Source organism: Oryx dammah, unplaced genomic scaffold (assembly GCF_014754425.2).
Source record: "Oryx dammah isolate SB20612 unplaced genomic scaffold, SCBI_Odam_1.1 HiC_scaffold_19, whole genome shotgun sequence".
NCBI lineage: Eukaryota > Metazoa > Chordata > Mammalia > Artiodactyla > Bovidae > Oryx > Oryx dammah.
Genome location: NW_024070203.1, coordinates 19157280 through 19179532, shown reverse-complemented (window position 1 = coordinate 19179532; position 22253 = coordinate 19157280). Strand labels below are relative to the sequence as shown.

Here is a 22253-nt window from a genome sequence, read left to right as displayed (position 1 = left end):
GATTGTACACCATAGAGGAAATAGTAAGAGAACTTGAAGACAAATTATAAAAAAGTATTCAAACATGAAAAGAGAATGATGAAGAGTAGAAGGAACATTGGGTATGAAATCTGCAGGATGATGTAAAACAGTCTCATGGTATCAGAATTACAGAATGAGACGAGAGAAAGTGTGAGGTGGAAGTACTTGAAGAAATAATGACAAACATTTCTAAAATTAAAAAAAAAATACCATCACACAGATCTACAAAGTGCAGAGGAACACTCAGCAGGATAAATATGAATATAAACACATCAAGGTGTAATGTAGACAAGTTGCTAAAAAACAAAGAGAAAAGATTGAGAACAACTAAAGGAAAAGGACATAAATATAATCAAAATATATGAACTTTTACATCAGGTATTCTAAAGTTAGCATTATGTTTTTGAGGTTCATCCACATTATAGCTTTTATCAGTATTTCTTTCCTTTTTATTACTGAATGGTTTTCCGTTTATGATTCTACCATGTTTTGTCTATGCATTAACTAGGTGATAGACACTGGTTTTTACTTTCTTGGCATTATGAGTAATGCTGCATTGAGCATTCATGTGCAGATCTTCGTGTGGACTTGTGTTTTAGCTTCCTTTAGACATTTCGGAGTAGAGTTGCTGGGTCAAATATTAATTATATGTTTAACTTTTTAAGAAACTGCCAAAGTGTTTTTCAAAGTGCTTGTACATTAATTCCTACCAGTGATGTATAAGGAGTCTTAAGGATAATTTTAACCAAAATGTTCAAGACCTCTGTACTGACAACTATTAATAAAATATTGCTTTACAGAAAGTAATGAAGAACCCAATAGCACTTATCTTCCTTAAAGTTAGGAAATTGCAGAGAACTGTTCAAATAGATGGAAACTATTAGTTGTTATTGGTATTTTTGGTGGATTTGTTGTCACTAAAGGTACATTCCTCACTCTAGCAAATAAGCAGAAATAGCTTGTATAACATCAGTAAGACTCTAGGAAAAATATTGCTCATTCAGAAGGAACCTCTACCTCAATAGTACTCATAACAGCTGTCCTTGAATAAGAGCTAAGTTTATGTATGTAACACACTATCTTCTTTGAACCTCACAGCAATCTTATGAAAGATTTATTTTAAAAACTATTTTATAGATAAAATTGAGTTAACATTGCCCAAGCTTACACCTTGGTGGCTCAGTGGTAAAGAATCTGCCTGTAATGGTAGGAGATGTGGGTTCGATCCCTAGGTCAGAAAGATCCCCTTGAGGAAGAAATGACAACCCAATCCAGTATTCTTGCCTGGGAAATCTCATGGACAGAGAAGCCTGGTGGTCTACAGTCCAGGGGATCACAAAGAATCGGACACAACTGAGCGCACACACACACAAGCTTACACACAGAGTAAACGCTGGAGCCTAGATTCTGATAATGTGTGTGACGGCACAGCCCCGTTCTTAACTGTTAATGATGATAAGACAGGAAGCCTGCTGAAAAGTGACTGTGAGTGTGTAAGGCAGGTTTAGCCTGGCGTACATACGTAGTGCCAGCATCAGTGCGTGTCTCTGTGAAGCTCACTCCCTGAGTGTCCTGAGGCCTCCGTGCGTGTGTGCCTCGAGTGTGTGGGAGGAGGAGAGAGGTACAGTGAGCTGAAGAGACGCTCATGAACAAAACTCTTTTCTTTTTACTCTTTTGTTTTTCTTGGAATATAATCAAAATCCATCATTTCTAAAAGATTACGTAGAACCATCTGCAGTCTTTTAAGAAACTTTTGATAGGAGTAGTGTAGACTGCCGCAGATGGAGAAGAGCACTGACGGTGCTGTTGACACAAGCATGAGTGGATGTCCTTGCAGCAGAGAAAAACAGAGACACGTGGGCGTCCCTCATTTCACGATGCTTGCACCGTATTGTAGGACGGGGATAAGCTCTGAATTAACCCCACATTCCACCGAATCAGGTTTATTCTCTCACATAAGAATGGATGTTAGCAGCTTCGGACCTCTGGGACCACCCTGTGGAGTCTGAGAAACCAGGCCGCTCTTTGTTTGCCCCATCCTCCTCGCTTGCCCTGTGCCCTTAGGCTCAGCTTACTCTCACGGCGGAGGTCATAGTCCAGCTGCCAGGCTGGGCTTCAGGCAGGGAGAAAGAAGAGGAGGAAGGCCCTGCCACCTGGGCGGGTCCGCCTGCTCTTAGGAGGTCCCCGGAAGCTTCACTCCCAGAAGCTCACTCCTGTCTCTTCGGTACCCTCCCGGTAGAAGTGCTGAGAGATGGAGGTTAATGGCTGGGTATGCTACCACTAGCACCTCACCCTCAGTCTCACAAGGCGTCTTCTGCTAAGAAGGATGGGGAGAGTGCACGCCAAATAGGCAGCAGCTGCCCTCTGGCTCTTCCCTTTTAACATGAGTGTTAGTTTTTTTTTTTTTCCTTTTTCTGAAATAGTATGTACCTGTAGCGAAGGGCGTAAATTCACACCTGTCTGAAGCATCCAGTTGAGTGACTGTTTCTTGGTGTACACACCATGTAAGCAGGAGATGGTTTCCAGCACCCAGGCAAGAAGTTTTCCAGCTGCTTCCTTCGACCGTGGGCGTCTTCGGTCATCATCTCCTTCTGGCTCCCTGAGTTGCCTTGTCTTTTGAAAAAGTGCCCAAACATACTTCCACTGTGCTGCGAGTGTGGTGACTGGTCCTCAGATTAGATGGTGGAGAGAGGCCCCTGGGAGCCAGGGGAACTAGACTTGCATCCTGACCCCCCGGCTCCATTGTGGCCACAGGGCTCTAGAGAAGGCACTCTGTGTCTGAGTCACCACTGTCCTGTCACCAGGGCAAACGGTATGTTGTTGTTCTCCTTTCTGTCTGGCTCTTCTTGTAGGTGTCAGTTTAGACCTTCCTCCTTCCAGGAGGCACTCCCAGGTACCCCAGCCCTGGTCCCGGTGCCCCACCCTGAGTTCCATCAGAACTCTGGGCTTCTGGGAATCACAGTCCTCGGCCGGCCTATTTACAGTTGTCTGCCTTGCACACTATCACAAAGTCTGGAACCTGTTCAGTGTTGCATCCTGGTGCCCAGCACATGGTAGGTGTTCCAGAAATATCTGTGGAACAGATACTGGGAACAGGTGACATCTGAGCTTCAGAAATTCCTACCAAGAGCACCTTTCTCAAGAGAGAGCGTAACAAGTGAAAGTCTCTCTCTTACATGGTGGGAAAATGTTGTTTTTAACCTAAATTTATAAAATAGAGATAATGCCAGATTGCGAGTTTGTTTTAAATATGAGAGAAAATTTGTGCAGAATGCATGGCTCCTAATTGGTGTTTGAGAATGTATGATAGATGCTGTTTGATAGTATCTATCATTAGTGTCAGATCTTGTTTGCGTGTCTCTGCCCAGTAGCCTGTACCCGATCCTAGTAGTTGACGTGTGTGTGTGTGTGCACGTGTGCATGCGTGCATGCACTCAGTCACTCAGTAGTGTCTGACTTTGCGACCCCATGGACTGTAGCTCTGCCAGGCTCCTCTGTCCATGGAATTCTCCAGGCAAGAACACTGGAGTGGGTTGCCCTTTCATCCCCCAGGGGGTCTTCCCGGCCCAGGGGTCAGAAGCATGTCTTTTGCGTCTCCTGTGTTGGTAGGTGGCTTCTTTACCGCTCTGCCACCTGGGAAGCCATAGTAGTTGACGTAGGTCCTTAAAGTTAGGTTTACCAGTAACCCCCAAGGCGTGTGCTTCCTTCCTTCCTGCCCCATGTGATCCGTCTTCCTCAGTGGTCTGTCACAGGAGGAGGTGCTCTCGAGCTCTGTGGGAAGCAGAGCCAGAGAGAAAGGATTCTGAGAGTCTCGTGAGAGATAAAGGTTAACATGGAACTTTCTGTCAGGCCTGTTTGAGGGTGTTACTGTGACAAGTTCAGTTCAGTTGCTCAGTCCGACTGTTTGCGACCCCATGAATTGCAGCACGCCAGGCCTCCCTGTCCATCACCATCTCCCGGAGTTCACTCAGACTCACGTCCATTGAGTCCGTGATGCCATCCAGCCATCTCATCCTCTGTCGTCCCCTTCTCCTCCTGCCCCCAATCCCTCCCAGCATCAGAGTCTTTTCCAATGAGTCACCTCTTCGCATGAGGTGGCCAAAGTACTGGAGTTTCAGGTTTAGCATCATTCCTTCCAAAGAAATCCCAGGGCTGATCTCCTTTAGAATGGACCGGTTGGATCTCCTTGCAGTCCAAGGGACTCTCAAGAGTCTTCTCCAGCACCACAGTTCAAAAGCATCAATTCTTCAGTGCTCAGCCTTCTTCACAGTCCAAGTCAGACTATATTTCTGAAAGTCTTTGAAAGTGGAGAGGGAATCATTCTCTGAGATGATTAAGACAATTTAGCCTGAAGCCCAGAGGATGGACCATGTAACTTCTCAAGGCCGACTTCTTGCCTTTGATCGGTCAAGTACGAGTAAGTTCCTGCACTTTACAGTGAGGTCAGATTGAGAAGTTTTTCACACTAGAGGTGGAGGATCGCTGTAAGTGGCAAACCTTGTGTCTCTGATTCTCTGATAGACCTACATTAACGTTTAAAATCTTTTTGTTTGACGAAGTAATTGTTACATCTGAAATGAGGCTTGGCAAACTTCGTTACGATACAGTTAAGGCTGATTGCCGCTCTTTATTTGGTTTAGAGGAAGTGTCCAGCCAGTGAGAGGGGCTCTGTGTGTGAGCTCACTGCGTCATGACCCTGCTGCCGCCCTGTCAGAGCACACCGCTGGGGCCCTCACCCTGAGCGCCATACGCCGTTCACTCATTCCTGCCGGGGCTCCTGTTGAGCACCTCTTGTGTTTCAGACACGTGTAGAAGCTGCCCCTCAAAAAGGTGACGCTTCCTGTTGTAGATCACACTGCTCCCTAATGGAAAAGCAGGCTCAGGGCCAAGTGCAGCTTTACTCCGCAGTTCGAGCTCTCTCTCCGCTTGCATGTGTCCCCGGAGGCATCCCGTGGCATCTCTGGGTTTTGAGTACCTTTCACACGACGAGGACTACAGATTTATGTCTCCTGTTCAGACCACTCCCCCAGCCTCTTGATTTCTCTTTCCAACTGCTCTAGGAGGTCCGAGAGGCCTATGCAACCTAGCCTGTCCCAGGCCAAACTCCTGACAGCTTCCCGCCCAGAGCTCCATCTGCCTCCATCTTCCCCATCTCAGGTGATGGCAAACTTCCTTATGGGGACGTTTCTCCCTGGAGCCATCTTACTCAGGATAAAAACAAGAAACCAAGCCTCTTCGTGGTCTGCGTGACCCCCCTCTGCCTTCCTGGGCTCCTCTGCTCCTGCTGTGCTGCCCTCCTGTTTCGTTGGACCAGAGTGTGCCTCCATGGGACCCAGGCTGCATCCCATCGGGGTGTCCACTCTGTGTGACCAGCTGAGTCACATCTCCTGCCCTGTCACACAGCAGACCTGCGAACTGACCACCAAATCCAGCAGGTCAAAGTTCACTGGTTCCCTTGCCAAGGGATGAAGATGTAACAACAGGAGTGGGACGGTTGCAGCGTGCTGCCGAGGAGGGTCAGCATGTTACTAGAGGATGGGAGTGAGACTGAGGAGGGGAAGCCATGGTCAGGGGATGGAGTGCATGAAACTGGCGCAAGGTGGGGTGGAGGGGGTTATTGATATGATAGGAACTAAGATGTGACCGGGGAACGGATGGCCAAAGGAGAGTAGAGGCAAGAGCAGTGGACAAGAGTGGTCCAGGGAGTCAGCAGACCAATGTGTGTGAAGGATTATCTGCCTGTGTACAGAAAACACCAAGACTTAGGACAGCAGTGCCATTGAGAGATTGAAAGCTGGGTGTGCACAGGAGTGGAGTGTAATGGGCTACAGGTGGCAATGGCGGGGGCAGCTGGTGAAGAGAATACTCACCTTCCTGTTGTCCCAGGGGCACGTGGGCCATGGGGGATAAAGGAGAGCAGAGGGCTACTGAGGGAGAGGTGTCATTAGAGGAGAATCGAGTTTCGTTGAGGAAGAAGGTAAGGGAGTGTCTAAAGAGGAGGTGGAGGATACGTGATGAGCCATGACTTCCAGAGGGCACAGATAGAATTGGGATGGAGATGGGACAGATGGGGATGGGCAGAGTTCTACAAGTGCTGGAGATAAAGAGTAACTAGTGATCTAGAGTTCCCTGAGCTGCACACGACCAGCCAAGGGCTTGATGAGTCCCAGCGACTTTTTGGTCAAAATTTGTGTAGAGGCTTGACGAGGTAGCCACCAGGCACATTGATGTCAGGAGTTCCTTCTCAGTCCCGTTCGTGGAGACAGGGTGACCCGGGAGCTCGCTTTTGTCCTCCTTTTGCACGCCTGTCCGTGACCTGGGGGCACATGGGCTTGGTCCCAGTGCTACCATTTGCTCCGTGACCCCTGTGTTTCCTCCCAGTGCTGGGCCTGTTTCTCAACTCTTGTTGATGGATCGAGAACCTCTGGGAAAGCCAGGAATTACGCTGAGCCTTTGGACTTCCTTCTACCCCTGATGCAGGGTAGGACATGGAGGACAGAGCAGGCCTGGGATACATGGCCTTGGTGCCGGGAGAGGAGGTTGCTCTAGACTGCTTGAGGGAGGGGCTTCTGTTGACCCCTTCTGATGGAGAAAAGGCATAGTCAACCTACCGTGTTTTCTTGCTTATTATTAATACTGTAAGTTGTATTCATAAATGAAGAAATTTTTAGAGTCTTCCCCCTTTGCCTTATGTTGGGTTTTTAGTTTATCCTTGGGGAATAGGACACGTCTTGGGTTAATAGACATTGGAGGTGCACGAAATGAAATGCCGCAAAAGCAATTCAGATGGAACTGACAGGTACGAGAATGGGGCTCAGCTGCTCCCAGCTTCTTGGCTTGATGACAGTCTTGAAATAAATAATCAGAAACTGAGTGAAATGATAAAATATGTCAGTTTAAAGTTTCCAGTTGTCAAAACTAAGATTGTCTTATCACCAAACTATCGCCCAACCAAATTATGTTTCCTTTTATCCTCCCATTCATTGGGAAACATTCTTCACCCTGGTTTTTTTTTTTTTTTTTTTTTTTTTAATGCTGATCTGTGTGAGAGCACTTCCAGGTGGACTTCCAGTCCACCCTGATGCTCATTAATGCTCACTTCATTTAATCAAGGGGACTTTCTTTAGTCAGAAGGCAGTTGTTTTTCTCCTGTTTATATGTCTCAGTACCTGTAACTGATGGTTCCAAGTTAAACAGTGGACCTGTCTCAGTAAAGGGAATTCTACTCAGTTTTATGAAGAGGTCACTCTCATTGTTTTCTGTGCGGCAAAGATGAGATATTAAAGAATGTTACAACTTTGTCTAAGGAGCCATTATATTGTAACTTCTGACATTTGGAGAGAAGACGGAGGTTCACTCAGTCTTCTTTAATTTAGTGCTGAGTTTCTAAGAAACAGTAGCCAATTTATTTTCAGCAAAATGAGAAATTATGTTGACTACTGTGTCCAGATGCTATACGTGAGGCACTGAGAATGTTAGGGTTTCCCAGGGTCTGGGGGCATCTAGTGTGGTGGGATTTGGCAGGCAGAGGGGCACTCAGACTCAGCAGGTAGGTGGACAACTGCCCCAAGACTGTCCATGCTGGGAGGCCCGGGTTTAGACTCAGATGTCTTGACCCGTGTTTGACAGTGACATTTTATCAAAAGTATCCCTTCTGAATGTCTATCTACAAGATGAGGAAAGTATTCTTCTTTAATAGCAGTTCTCATATTTAAAACTGTTGAACTTTAAGAGGTAGGGAGGCCATATTTTTTTGTTGTTGCTTGTTTTTGCTAGATTTTTTCCTTCTTGAATATGAATGTCCCTCTGTTCCTCACTCAGCTAGTCCCTCTTCTCTCCTTGCCATAAATGTACATATACCAGAATGGAAAACTAGGACTCCAGAAGGAGAGGAGGCATTGGAGAGCAGAGAGAACTGAGGCGGTTACAGTTCACCGTGATCCACTGGCAGTGGGTTTCCTGCAGACCCCTGAGACAGCATGCGGCCCCTTGGGACACGTGCCCGGGGACAGAGGGCTCGGATTGTGGAGGAAAGGCACACTTAGTCTTGCATCTGTTCTTCCATTTGGAAGTAGTGTGGCCTTGGACAGGCAGCGTAACCTTTTTGAGTTGTAGCTTCTACAAGTGGCATTTGGGCTAATGACTAGGTAGGAGGTGCTTGGGAGCAAAGGACAAGAGGAACCATTCTGGCAGAGGAGGGCAGAGGTGAAGACCTGACCCCACAGGCATGAGACAAGCCCGTAGCTCCCATTCCCATCCCCTGTCACAGGGCTCTCTGTCCTGTGCTGTCGTCCGCGGAGTTGATGGTTAGTCTCCGGTGAAGTTCACCTGGGCTTGTGAAACGAAACGTAGGAGGAGAACCAGGTGTGGACTTAACTGGATGTGTCCCCTGTCTGCTGTCTGTGTGATGTTAGGCTGGCGCCCCAGCTCTTCTGCTCTACAGCATCCTTACCTGTAACAGAAATGGGCATGACAGCTCTGCCACCTCCAGGGGAGGCAACGACTGCTTGGGGGTCTCGGGGCTAGCACAGGGCACGCCCCCAGCGTGGGCTTTATTATTCACTCTGCTTCCTTGGGCGCTAAGCAGATCAATTGGATCGTTTTCCATTCTGATTAGAACTTCTTTGCTTGATTGCATCAAGTTGGGATAATGAGAATGTTTATTCCAGGACAATCCAAGATAACAAATTCAGGGTGATTGTTTTCTTACAAAATTAAGAGGACTGGGAAAGGGGAAGCCAGGGAGAGTGGGTGGAAGCCCTTCCTCAGGCACCCAGAGTAGTGTGAGAAACCGATTGTGTGGGCCACAGCCCCGTCATCCGGACTTCCCCAGAGCCGTTCCTGTAAAGGTTACGCCTGGTTCACACGTGTCGTGTGTGTGAGTGGCCTGTTTTGCATCATCTACAAAAGGGCCATGGTGACAGATCACTCCCTCCCAGGTCTCAGGAACGTCACACGTTAGGGCACAGGACAGCTGTGCATGTGCCTCCGTCCCCACAGGCTTGGCCAGGGCAGGTGACTGGACCCAGGGGCCTTTCCCACCCACCACACACAGCCCCTGCTGAGTGGCCACTCCTGATGGTAATGGGGTGGTGCTGGGAAGGTTAAACATGTCACCCCATAACCGTGTTGCTTTATTGTAAAGCCCAGTGCCTGGGGCTCGCACAGCATCGAGGTTTCTGGTCTGTAGGGCCAGAGTTCACCTTCTGTGAACTCGGTGTCAGTGGGAAAGAAGCCGTGGCTGCCCTTCCTCCTGCACACACATCCCCCCAAACCCCACCCCAATCCCTTGCACGATCCCAGCCTGGGTCCACTGCATACGTGTGCCCTCTCAGACCACGATTCCTCCCAGAAGAGACTGCGTACTCCTCAGGCGCTCTCAGCGCTCTCCACGTGGACAGGCTGATCATGGTGGTTCAGTGTCAGATACGTTTGTTGTGAATTCAAGTCAGGGACCACAGGAGGGGCCGATGACAATCCTAATAAGATTGCTTTTCTCTGTGGGAACACTGTTCAGCTTTCAGCCCTGCTTTTAGTAGTTATCTTTAAGTTTTAGTTACTTCATCAAGTATGATTTAAACTCACAGCCAAGTCAGTTTGTCCTAACTGTGTTTTTGTCTTTCTCTGCTTGTGTGTTTTGTTTCATGCAGTGGTGCTGATTACTATGATTATGGACATGGACTCAGTGAAGAAACTTATGATTCCTATGGTGAGTAAATGGCTGGAGTAGAACCATGAATAGAAAGGTCATGGAAACACCTTAAAGCACTTAACTCTGGGGAGATTCATACAGACAGAACTTTAGACCACAGCTGCCTCTCAGTTCATCTGTGCTTATCCAGCTATTTTCAGAAGCTCTCTAACGTTTAAACTTAATATTTAAAGGGGACTAAAGACTTGCAGAAAATTGCAGGCATTCAGATTCTGAACTTAGATTTTCTGTTTGGGTTGATTGCAATGTGCTGATTTTCTCACTTACTTGAATAGTTTGCCAAACTGCAGACACTTGATAGAATGAGTCTCTCTGAAGTGTCTTTGCTTCTTGACAGTAAAGAAAAATGAAGCAGTTGAGACTATAGCTCTCAATTGCTGTAGTGGTGATTCCACCACCCCTATCTTTATATTTTAATTTATTCCCAATCTCAGTTCCTCTAAAAACATTACAGTGGGAGTCATTCTTTAAAGGTTACAGAAGCGCTGGGCCAGGGAGGAGATGGATGGCTGTCTCAGGCTTACAGGGAGACAGTGAAACCCCACTGAGTCCAGTGGGAGCTGCCCGAGGTGCTGGGGAATCCACGTCCAGAGTCTCAATATGCAGAAGGACGACAGGTTTAATTAAAAGAATTGGCTGCAGCAACTTAATGATACTGAGAACCTCCTTTGCTGCTGGGCGCAGAGATCAGAGAACACGAGGCTTCAATCAGTTGCAAAGCTCTGATGAATGCCTCATGCCCAGTGCAAGTGAATCAGGATTCTCGTTAATGGATGTTATGACATTTCTCTGAACATAACTGAAAAACCATTTTCCAGTGTTCCTTTTGAAGTGCATTTTGTTATATCACCTGCCCCAAGCCTTGATGACCGCACCTTGGATTTTTTTTGTCGTTATTCGTAACAAACACTTAAGAGAGATACCTTGGTTTGTTGAATGCTGTCTACTTAAATTGATGCAAGTTAGCTTGAGGGAATGATGTTGATTGCATGTTTGTATCAAAGAAGAGGTCATTTTAAGCGGTTTTCTTCACAGCTTTTTAAAATTGGTCTCTGTGGACACATGGCTTTTAAATCACTGTGTGCTGCAGCATAGATGTTAACTGTTTGTTGTCAAAGACCTTCAAGTGACTCACCGACAGCCCTGAGCTGGGGTGAACCAGGGTCCTCTGTTGGAAATCCATCGTTCCATGTGGATTTAGTATGAGGATGAGTGCAATTTGACATTATGTCATCAGATTATTTCCTATCCAGGAATTATTTTGGAAACATAAATCTCTACCCGGTACAGCTTTCCTTCCTTCTTTATATGAAGGACCCATGAAGAACAAAGCCACATTTACCAAACTGCCCATTGCCATTTTGCACTCCAGTTTTTTTCCCCTTTTGCCTTCACAGATTTTTATCTGTGTTTTGTCTTTGAAGAAGAACTCCCAAGTGACCCTTTTACCATGCATAGATGTCTTCACGTTTAGCAAGAGGCAGCTCAGTTTGCTGCTGGAGTATGTGAGCTTTTATTAAATGAGTGACCAAAAGGAAGTTCTTGCAAACTTGGCTGTCATTTAAGATACAAGGATCATGCCTTCCCAGGCTGGTAGGTTTTGCTAGTGAGATTGAACATCTTCGATTGTGTTTGTAATTGTTTAAAAGTGAATTCTCTTAGATTTTTTAGTACCTTGGGGATTTATATCTTCAGTATGACATCTACCATGGGTTCAGGGCTAAGTTAGATTCTGAAAAATGAAGCCATGAGCTCTCTGGTGTTGATCTAACTGTGATTCATCTGACTGGCTTTAGGGCAAGAGGAGTGGACTAACTCGAGACACAAGGCCCCCTCGGCGAGGACAGCGAAGGGCGTCTACAGGGACCAGCCATATGGCAGATACTGATTGTGCTGTCTGCTGTTGTGACATAGCCAGTCTCCACCAGTCCTGTATACTGTTCAAAGTAATTTTTTTCTATGAACAATCCCTTTTTAAATAAATCAAAATGCTTAAAATCTGAATGGATGGAATTTAAAACTACTTTGTTGAAACATCAACCTGGGCAGGAAAAAAAAAAAAAGACATGTAAAATTTTGTTATTTCCAGTCTGTATATGAAAAATAGGTCATCAAAAGGAAAAAAAAAATAACTTTGATTAACTAGTGTTAAACAAAAAAGATAGGTTTACTAAATATGTTAATCCATCCTTTTAACATAAGCCTCACCTTTCATTTTAAAGGTTTCCATAGAAATTTAGTTATTTTATCTTTCGGCCATGTGCTATTTTTTTTTTCTCTTGCCAACATGCGTAAAAAGGGAAGCCAATTACAAGTGCAAATAATGTGGTATTCTTTTGTAACTCAAGTCTTGAAATGTTCTGTAGTGTTAAGCAAAGTCTCCTCTTGCTTGATACTAAATAAACTTTTGAAAGAAATTTTGTGTGTGTGAGCTAACAATTTCATGTCTCTCTTATTTAAAAAGGCCTTCATAAATAGTCGTAAACAGGGAAAAGATTCATTTAACAATGCTTGTCAAAAAAGGGTCACACTAAACATTGTACAGTTTATTTAAAACATGGTATAAAACTAAATGTACCATTATATATTCACCGTAGACTTAAATGCTGTTTAAAGAGTCCAAATGGTGTCCAGCTGCTTGAATGGCACGTTAAAACTACGCAAAACCTAATCTTGTTTAAAAACTGGTTTTAAAATAACTACTGATTTTCTGAAAAAGATGTGATCAGTTTTCATCTTGTTGAGCGTTTTTTCACTAGTGCAACTTTGGATTTTTTATGAGAATTTTGGTACCTTAATGAACACCTCGCTCCATGCTGGAAGCAATAAGCACAAAGCTTTTAAAGACTTTCTGACTTGACTAATTGAGGTCGCACTCGACAAGGCTGAGGATGTGTAACCCTTAAACGGTCTTCATTTTCAAAGGTAAATAAATCAAATAAGATTTTAATCTCACTTAATTTATCTTAATATAACTAATAAAACCAGGGAGGTTACAACTTAGCAAGTTTCATTATCCATTCTAGAAAGGTTTTAAGATCACCTAAATTCTCATTTTAAAAAGTTTAATTTGTTTTAGTAATCTAAAAAGCCTTAGTTTAGTCAGTTTAATTGGGGCCAATTATACCCTGTTAAACAAATGTAAAACCTCATAACTAGTTGTTTGTAATACATTATTTGGTTAGTAATTGAGGGCACTTCTTAAAACTGACAAATATTTAATAAAGTTTTTCTTTAATCATTTGGCCTAAGTTTTTTTTAAAACTGTAGATTGTGTAAAATGTTTAATTTTTATTTCCTGAGGGACTTCCTTCTATTTGAGTAAAAAGGTCTTTTCTTTTGTTAGGAATGTCAGCCACCTTGGAAAGTGAAAGGAAGGCGCTGTCGGTCCGGCGGACACAGGTGAGTGTCCTTGTTCCAGTTCTTTGATGTGCTTGGAGGATGAAGACGGCCTCATGCTCTTGCACGTGCTTCCCACTACCAACTAGTGACATAGCGGCAGTGGCAAATTAACATCCGGAATGTAAATCAGTCAGACCCAGTCAGGTCTGCACAGGCCGCGGAGCTAGGAGGCTGGGCCCCCACAGTGTGTAAGTAACTCCATTAACTCCTCAGTAAAAATGTAACAGGCTGGTCAGTAGCATAAAAAATTTTTTTCAAAATTTCAACTGGAAAAAAAGCAGTTTCCCAAACCTATTGACACTGTGATGATCCCCCCACCCCCGACTTTTGTTAAAGGCTGTATATATTCTCTCTGTATATATTCATAAGATGACATAGATGTGCTGGAAATTTTGGACAGTAATTACCGTAGGCTTGTGAAAGTACAATTTTTGCGTGTGTGTCGTTTTCTACTTTGAGTTTTGCAAAACAAAATTCCGCTTTTAAAAAGATAAATATTGCAAAGTATTTTATAAAATTGTTTCGTAAAATTAAAACAACAGGGATCGTGAAAGAAAGATATCATTAATCTGAGACCATTAATCTGGTCTCACTTTTCAGTTACTCTTGTTTTTTCCTAAACCGTCAGGAATGCTGCATGGGCCCTGGCATCCCAGAGATTCTCCTGCCTGTCGCCGGGTGACATGGTCTGGCTTCAGCTGTCCGTACAATGGGGACATTCCTCATCTCTGGCAGTTGTCCTGAGCATTAAGCAAGGCGGTGTTCAGAGTGTTTTGAAGGCTGGCCTGTGATACCATAATGTAGAGTTTCATTATTGAAGTCGAATACATGTTTCATATACATGGGAAATATGAGCACTTTTTTTCTCCTTAATCACCAAAATTAGCCAATTACTCTTAGGAAGAAAATAGTTCTCTTCACTCTCATAAATCAAAATAAGTGTTTGGGGTTGTCTTTTGTTTGGTGCCTCTTTTCTTGTACAGAAAGGGAATGTGAATAACACATTTTTTCAATGTATGATGTTGTATTGAAATTTTTTCACTATTTTCTTTAGTAAGTTTTTGTTGTTGTTGTTTTTAGGAATTGGCATCTTGAATAATAAGTGTAGGCTTCTTTAATCAGAAATTATGGACAGATTCCTGGAAGGTAAATTAGTAGATAGTCTTTAGAGCTCGTTCTCAGAAATTGTTCAATTTTATGTTTATTTTCATTTTCTTAAAGAACCATAGCTCCATTGGACTGTAAAAGGGGGTTGTGATGCAGAAAGGTCAGGAGCCACCAGGATGCTCTTGGATGGTTCTGCTTGGCTTTTGAGGGCTTCCCTTACTCAGCAAATCCTCTACTGAGCCTCATTCCTCCCTGTCTCAACAGCCAAGACTTGTAGACAGCAGCCTGGTCCTGCCCTGTCCCCTCCGTGCACACCGCATCCTTCCCAAGTCATCCCCGGGGCCTCCCGGCTCAGGGTTCATTTACTGAGTTCTCCCGTACACATACCTGAGGCACCAGGGGCCCTGCGGTCTGTAGGACGTGGACCTTACACGCAAGGATAGTATAGTTCAGCACGGATGGAGGTGGTGGCCTGACCCACCAGCACTTCCCGTCTCTGGGCCTTTGCGCCTAGAAGCCGTGCCTGCCCATCCTTCCACGATGTCTTCACCAGTTCAACCACAGTCCGCCGTGCTCTCTGAAATAGCATGCTTTTACACTTCCCCATTTTAGTATTGATACCATGTGACTTAGATTGGTTAGAAGTTGCCAACCAACTTGTAACCTGTACTGAATCACTTTCATTGAATCCTCACAACAGTAAGAAGGTGACTGCCATCTCCATTTTACCGAGGAAGATGCTTAAGCTTCAAGGCGATAGTTCCCTGTGTAGGCTCCCAGCCCGGAGGCTGCAGTCAGTTGCACAGCATCCACTCTAACCAGGGTCTCTGCTCCCAGCTGTGCTGTTACGCTGTCCGCTTTCTGGGCTGGCACTCACCCCCCCTATACTGAAGGCTCCTTGAAGACAGGGGCTGGCTTCTATCTTATTTTGTATTCCTAAAGTAGCCCCACAACATTGAGTGTTGGCAGACCCTGTGACTGATAACCCTCCCCCTGCCCCAGATTCCTTCCTGGAGAGATTCTTTGGCTGTATTTAGGTTCTGAATCTTCCTTTGTTCAAGATATTCCAAGTTGAATCGGTGTCGGTGTTCATGCAGACGCATTGGCTGAGCGTCTGCTGTGCTGCAGACAGTGGAGACGCAGTGATGATGGACACAGCTGTCTGCTGGGGAGACGGGCAAGGAAGATGCTAGCAGGACTGAGACAGGTATAGCGCATGGGAGAGAGACATGGATGCCAGGTGGGGTGGTGGAGGCGGAGGGTGCCAGCAGGGGTTTCAGTTATCTAGGAAAGCACAGTTATCTAGGAGACTTCAGTTATATTGCATTATTAGAGAAACCAATAGATGATGTTGTCTGTGTAGACAAGGGACACATAATGAAGGATCTTGCAGGTCCTGCTAAGAAGCGTGGACGTGCCAGCCCATGTCGAAATGCAGTCTCTAGAACCTGCCCTGCTGCACGCCCCAGGCAGAGATGGCGCCTTTTTCAGTCTCTGTTCCGAGAAGAACTTTGTACAGACCTCTTTGCACTGGTTATTGATCTGATGGCCAGATGGTGAGAGCCTTACAAAACAGGGGCCTAGTGTTTTCATCCTCTTGTTCCATCTCTTAGCACAGTGTTTGGCAATTTAAGCATCTAGCAAGTCAGTGAATATGAAAGAGTGATATTGTCAGCGTGATCCGTGTGACTCCTGACAGGCAATATTAGGAATCGTTGGGTGTAGTTAGGAGAGACCCAAAACAGGAAGAAAAAAATCACTCACATAAATTGAATTACAATTCAGGCAGTCTAATTTAAAATTAGACAGTGACTCTCATGATTCGGAGAAAAAATTACAATGTAGTCAAAAATCTAATAAGCCACTCTCTAGGTTATATGTGATAAGTATAAATAGTAGTTTGTTATTCTGTATGCAAATCATATCTGTTTATGCTAGATCAGTTCAGTCGTGTCCGACTCTGTGCAACCCCATGGACTGTAGCCCTCCATGCTTCTCTGTCCATGGGATTCTCCAGGCAAGAGTACTGGAGTGGGTTGCCATGCCCTCCTCCAGGGGATCTTTCAGACCCAGGGATCGAACCCACATCTCTTACATCTAATCTGAATTGGCAGGTGGGTTCCTTACCGCTAGCACCACCTGAGAAGCCTATCTACTGTTTATAGTGATGTACTAGTTGTATTGATCGGTATTGACATTGTAGGAATAGAAAGGAAAATAAATCCATCATTATATTTAAAATAACAAAATCTTATGCTTGAGTCTGTTTCCATCTTTGAGAAAGATTGTAGGACATTTTAAAATCTGACTTGCATCCTCCCTTCATCCTACCTAATTGGAACTGATTCTGGAGGGGATTGTTATTCCACACACATAGTTGTCTTGCTGTGACCAGCACCGCCTGCTGTCACTGTCCTCATCTCAGCACGAGTCCTTCCAGGGCTCCCAGCGCGGGCGCTGCCCTGCCTCCCTCTCTCTGCTCTCCCTCTGCTGCAGCCTCATGGGCACATACCTTCAGGGTGCTGTGCGACTGTGCCGTTCTCTGCCCCAGATCACTTGTCCTCACCCTCCTCCCCAGCTCTTGCTACAGCCAGCCTGCACCGGTCTGTGCAGCTTTGGGGTGAGACTGACACACCTCCTCACTCCAGAAGTCTTCCTTGACCCAGTGTCTCCACATGTGCCCTGGGTGCAGAATCCCCCCAGAGGGGGCCCTAAGGGCTCTTAACCTGCAGCATGGGGTCCCTTCCTCTTAAGCCTCCGCCCCTTCCTGGGTGTGAACACCCTCAGCGCAGGCACCGTGTCTCCATGCAGCTGTCATTTACCTGGTGAGTGAAATGAGCCAGGTGGCATCGTGTCTCTGAGTGCAGGACTGTGCCTTAGGACTTTATCTGCCTCTTTGGGTCACGTTAGAGTCATTCTTCCATTGAAAGAGAATTTATCAGGTTGCTAAATGTAGTCATTCACATATACATGTATGTAAAAGCTCACCTGACCTCCATGGCAAGATCCATGCCCTTCCTCACCTGCCCATGTCCACTCCCTAACACAGTTCTAGCGCCTAACAGGCTCTCGATCAAGGGGCTGGAATAAGTGAGCAGACGCCTCGGGAAGGCAGGGCTGATCTCCGCTCACTGGGTATGTGTTTGTCTGTCACCGACAGCACCACTTCAGGTTCTGTGCACATGGAACCGCGTCTCATTTGACTCTGCATCCAGACCCCAGCGTGCTCTCTGGCGTGACAGTGCTCATGGAGGAGCCGATGACTGACTGAGTCAGTGAGCAAATGGCTCTGTAATTTTAAAATACTGACCCTGAGCACCCCTCACTGTTAGTTTGTCAGTGGAAATGAGATCATTTACTTCTGTAACCACTGGCTTTTTCCCTAGGAAAGGTGAAGTTGGAAAACAAAACTACGCCCTTCATTTAGTAGGTGATACACATGCTTGGTACAAAATCTAAAACTTTGGGGAAAGTGTACAATGGAAAGTCAGTCTTAATTTCCACCCCTGCCCTGAAACACCCAGAAGCAGCTCTTGGTCTTGGTTTTTTTTGTGTTTTTCAGAGATAGAAAAACATACACTTTGCTTCTGCACAGATTATTACTGTTTTTACATACAGAACAGTACTCTGTTGTCTGCCTCCCTTGTTTCACTTTAGAGTATATCTTTGAGTTTATTTTCTATTATTTTAAATTATAAAAGTATGCTTTTCTTTTTATTGGCTGAATAATATTTATATGAATGCATCATAATTTAAACAACTGTTGATAGACAAGTCATTTTGCTTCCCGTGTTTTGCACTCATTAGAGACAGTGCTAGACAGTGTAGCCTTTCATCTCTGTTCTTGTGCACGTTCGTACACATCTGTAGAATAAGTTTCTAAAATAGATTTATTGAGTCATTACATTTTCCTATAGTTATTACTGTATTGCTCCCCGTAGAGGTAATCGTGTATCTTAATATGCTTTTCTGAAGGAAATTTGAACTCCCAGTGTTATTCTGTCCATACAGCTGTTAGCACCTACACACAGCAAACTCCTCTCGGCAAAGTGGGTTCACAGTTGTTCCCACGTGCACGTGGTGGGGCCGGATCCCATGGGAACGAGCGAGGCCAGCTCTGGGCACTCGGCTGTGTCTTGCAGCGATTGCTGAGGATCCATGGTAAAGATGGTAACGGATCGCACTCCCTTGGGCTCCTGTAGGTCTCCTCTCACTCCTGGGACCTCCTTTCATGAGCTGATGGAGTCTGAGGCCAGCCCGCCCCGGGCCCTGCGTTCAGCCCTGGATGCCCTGGGGGAAGGGGCCGCCTCTGCTCTCGAGGGGCCCACGTCCTCTCCGGAAACCGGCCCCCAGCTGGCCCCTCCATCCACCCTGCCTTTGCCCAGCTCCCCACTTCCTACCCTCTTCGCTGGCTGTCCAGAGCCTGCTGGTTCCTCAAGAGCTTCTCTCCCTCCTACCCCCCCAAAACCCTTTTTCCTCCTTACCCTGAGAGCACTGGCTGACAGCACCCAAGGGGCGAACTGCTGATTCGATCTGCTGATTGATGTGTGGGTGGCCCCGCACCCGCTGCGAGTCCTCGAGGGTCAGGAGCAAGTCTGTCGTGTATAAGGAGAGCAGGGTCATCCGCCATTGAGGAAACGTGCATTGATTAAACAGTACCCTGATTAACACTGGGGCTTCCCTGGTGGCACAGTGGTGAATTTGTCCGCCAATGCAGGAGGCATGGGTTCCATCCCTGGGTCGAGAAGATCCCCTGGAATAGGAAATGGCAACCCACTCCAGTATTCTAGCCTGGGAAATCCCATGGACAGAGGAGCCTGGCGGGCTACAGTCCAGGGGGTCGCAAAGAGTTGGACATGACTGAGCACACACGCATATTAGCTGTTTCCCTTTTTAGAGTAAACAGCCTGGTTCATCCTGCTGTGTGCGGTCCTGGCAGGCGAGGTGAAGGCCAAGGGGGTGCAGGGACCTAGGTCACATGCACTGATCGAGGAAGGACGAGGAGGGAAAGGCTCCACAGAGGAGAAGAGAAACCCAAAGAGGGTTGAAAGATAAGTTGAAACCTTGAAGCAGATGAAGGAGGAGGATGTGTCAGAGGTGACAGGCTGCTGCAGGTCTGGGAGGCAGGGAGGGGCCTCACGGGTCTGGGGCAAGTACGCAGGTGCTGGAGTATGATGTGTGGCACCCATGGGCAGGGACAGGAGGGTGGGTGGGCCAGGGCACAGGGAACCCGGAGACCCCCGGGGCGGACGTCTGTGACCGAAGCTGTGGGGAGTAAGCGAGGCGATGGCCGCCTCTCCACTGTGATTGGATTCGACTCTCTTCCCTCGGATTGCTGCTTGGGTTTTGAAACAAAAATTTTGTTGTAGTTAACACATCAAAATGTATTATTTGGTGTTAATAAAATATATCTGAAAGCCAAGTTTCAGGTGACAAGTGTGTATCCACAGAAAGTCACCGCATATTTTAATATTGAAAGTGCCATGTGGAAAAAAGCATGGCCATTCTGAAAGCAGACCCGTAAATGTCATAACGGATGGCATTTTGATGATCATCATACTGTTTAAATCATTCATCTGTCTACTAAACACGAAGATTTTATGTCCTTAATTTCTATAATTCTATTTTGCCTTGTTTTCCATAAGTGTTCTCATTTCTATTAAATTTCAGCCCGCCTGCTTTCTTCTGCCTAAATCCTGCATTGCCACCAGAGTATAAATATTTGTTTCTTGATGTATACAAATATATTTCATTTTCCTCTCTTTCAGGAACTTTCCTTCCAATTATGGACTGCTTAAGAATAGTCAACTCACCAACGTGCCTAGTCAGTAAATGAATTCACTTGGGAACTTGAAAATCATCTTTTTTTGCAGTTTTGTGTTTCATGAAATGTTTTATAAAATGGTATGCTCTCTGATTTGAAAAGTCTGTTAAAAAAAGGGAAAGAAAATCAATCTTTGTCCCCTAACAGAAAACAAATGATTTGTGCATTACTTAATAAAGGCTGCCCATTTCAATCGCTTCTACTTTAATATAAACCTAGAAAAACAAAGGCTTGTTATTTCAGCCCAGCTCTGAACTCTGCACACTTGAGAACCATATGTGGCTGCACCTCACTGCAGGAAGTCAAGACTCAGCACAAATTCCAGATTTGAAAATGATTTCTCCATCTCAGTTATGGACCAATAAATACGAATATGTTATGCCCAAAGCATTCTGCCACATGAAAGGTTACTTATAAAAAGGCTTCCGCAGGAAGCAGGGTGGCGCTGCCAGGATGGAAACCCAGCTTTCATGCCTCCGTAATCTGTCACGAGACAGAAAGGTCACCATCCCCATGGACAGTAGTAGTCAGTTCCTTCTCTTTTCATCATTCACTCACTGGTGCTTTGTGATTTTAATTCAGTAACCCCCCACCCCCACCCCTCAACCCCAGGAGGATGTGTTTCATTCCTTCTGTTAGAAGCTTACCCAACAGACTTCCTAGTCTTGGAATTTTGAAAATGATCCTGTGCATTGTGAAACTGTCACTGTCTTACCTCAAAGACACATTTCGTGAAGGCATTCACTGTTTACAGGGGTATGGTGTTGGGAGCATTGTGTGTTGGGAGCACAGAACAGCTCCTGATAGGTTCGTTTTTCCTTGTGCTCTTCTGCTCCTGAAGTTCACATTTCTGTGTCTGTCACGTATGCGTTTCTTCATCTCAGAAGGGCAAAGAATAATACCCGCATCCCAGGGCACCGGGTGCCCATCAGAGCAGAGTCTCCGAGCACCCGTCTATGCGGAATTAATTCTAAACAAGGAGGAACATTAGGACCTGAGCTGGATTGTCGTGTGTTCCCACACTCTGACTCCCTTTTGGCCTGCAGCCTCTTCTACTGAGTCAGTGACACAGTCACGAAGCTGCGAGTGGAATCCCAGGCACTGAACTTTGTGACTCACCTCCTGTCCCCTTCTCCCGATCCCCCTCTTGCTGCCTTAACTGTGGCCTCCTCTCTGCTGCCTGGGCACTGAATTCCTGGCACACACATTGGCGGAGAATCCCCTGCTTGCTGGGCATGGCCCTGTGTATGAGAACACAGGTCAGACCAGGGGCCTCGTACCTCTCACATCCCAGTGGGAGGAGCCAGACCATCAGCAGCAAACTGGAGGGCGCCAGGGGGGAAAGAGCAGGGACGGGAGGGGGTCAGACCTGGCTGGGCCACGGGGGAGTATGAGGATGCTTCTGTCAGGACCTAGAAGAGTCAGCGATGAGCTGCACTGAGGCCCTCGCAGGAGGCAGTGCCCGTGGAGGGGACAGACCAGGGGCAGGGGCAGGGGCCGGGCCTAGAGGGCTGCCGGGAACTGTTCTTCAGGGGAGGAGAGGGATGTGATCCCTGCATTTCAGCAGGATCACTGGCAACTGCGTTGAGAAGAGGTGGTTGTGGGGCCACGTGGGGTCCCATTAGCAAGCCCGCCGTGGAGGTCAGAGGGAGGCCCGCATGCAGGTCCTGAGGACTGTCCACATGTGAGACACGCTCAGGAAGCGGGGCCACAAGCTGGATGTGAAGTGAGCATGGACTCTGGCCTTATCCACTGCCCTGGAGTCACGGCCTTCTCGGTCCCTGCAGGACCACTTCCCCCAAGATGACCATTCCCCAGCTCAGCCCCCGGGCCAGACCCCCTACATTCACAGACTCTCTGAATGTAGCTCCTCCTCGAGGGGGAGGATGTGTGAGAGGGCGGGGTCAGCAGGGAACAACTGGACTAAAGTCTTTAGATTTGAAACTCGGCTTTTCTCCAGCTAAGCTGGTTTTGGTCCATCTCAGCTAGGGTGCCTCCTTGACACATCTGTCTTCTTGGCAGCTTCCAAGCATGGCAGGCTGAGAGCCATTCTAGTGTTTGATTTTTAAAGACTCTGAGTGACTTCCTGTGGTTTTAAAAATAACCACTGATGGCTTTTTCAGCGCATACTTAACTGTATTCAACCCTTAGAGCTGGCTTTTTGAAGGGATGCCTTCGTGGAGTTGT

The 22253-nt window shown here is 46.3% G+C and overlaps 1 protein-coding gene across 2 annotated transcripts in view; it reads left to right on the top strand.

The window, feature by feature from the left end:
* KHDRBS3 (KH RNA binding domain containing, signal transduction associated 3) overlaps nt 1-20259 on the top strand; it is a 159060-nt gene extending 138801 nt beyond the window's left edge. The window contains exons 8-11 of one of the 2 annotated variants that reach the window (XM_040262080.1): nt 9672-9730; nt 11530-12658; nt 13080-13135; nt 20011-20259. In XM_040262080.1, coding sequence (XP_040118014.1) covers nt 9672-9730; nt 11530-11621 — 151 coding nt within the window. In that variant the 3' untranslated portion in view covers nt 11622-12658; nt 13080-13135; nt 20011-20259. Of the gene's footprint in view, nt 1-9671; nt 9731-11529; nt 12659-13079; nt 13324-20010 lie in introns of both variants that reach the window. The other variant, XM_040262082.1, reaches the window with a different exon arrangement.
* Nucleotides 20260-22253: the final 1994 nt, after the last annotated feature.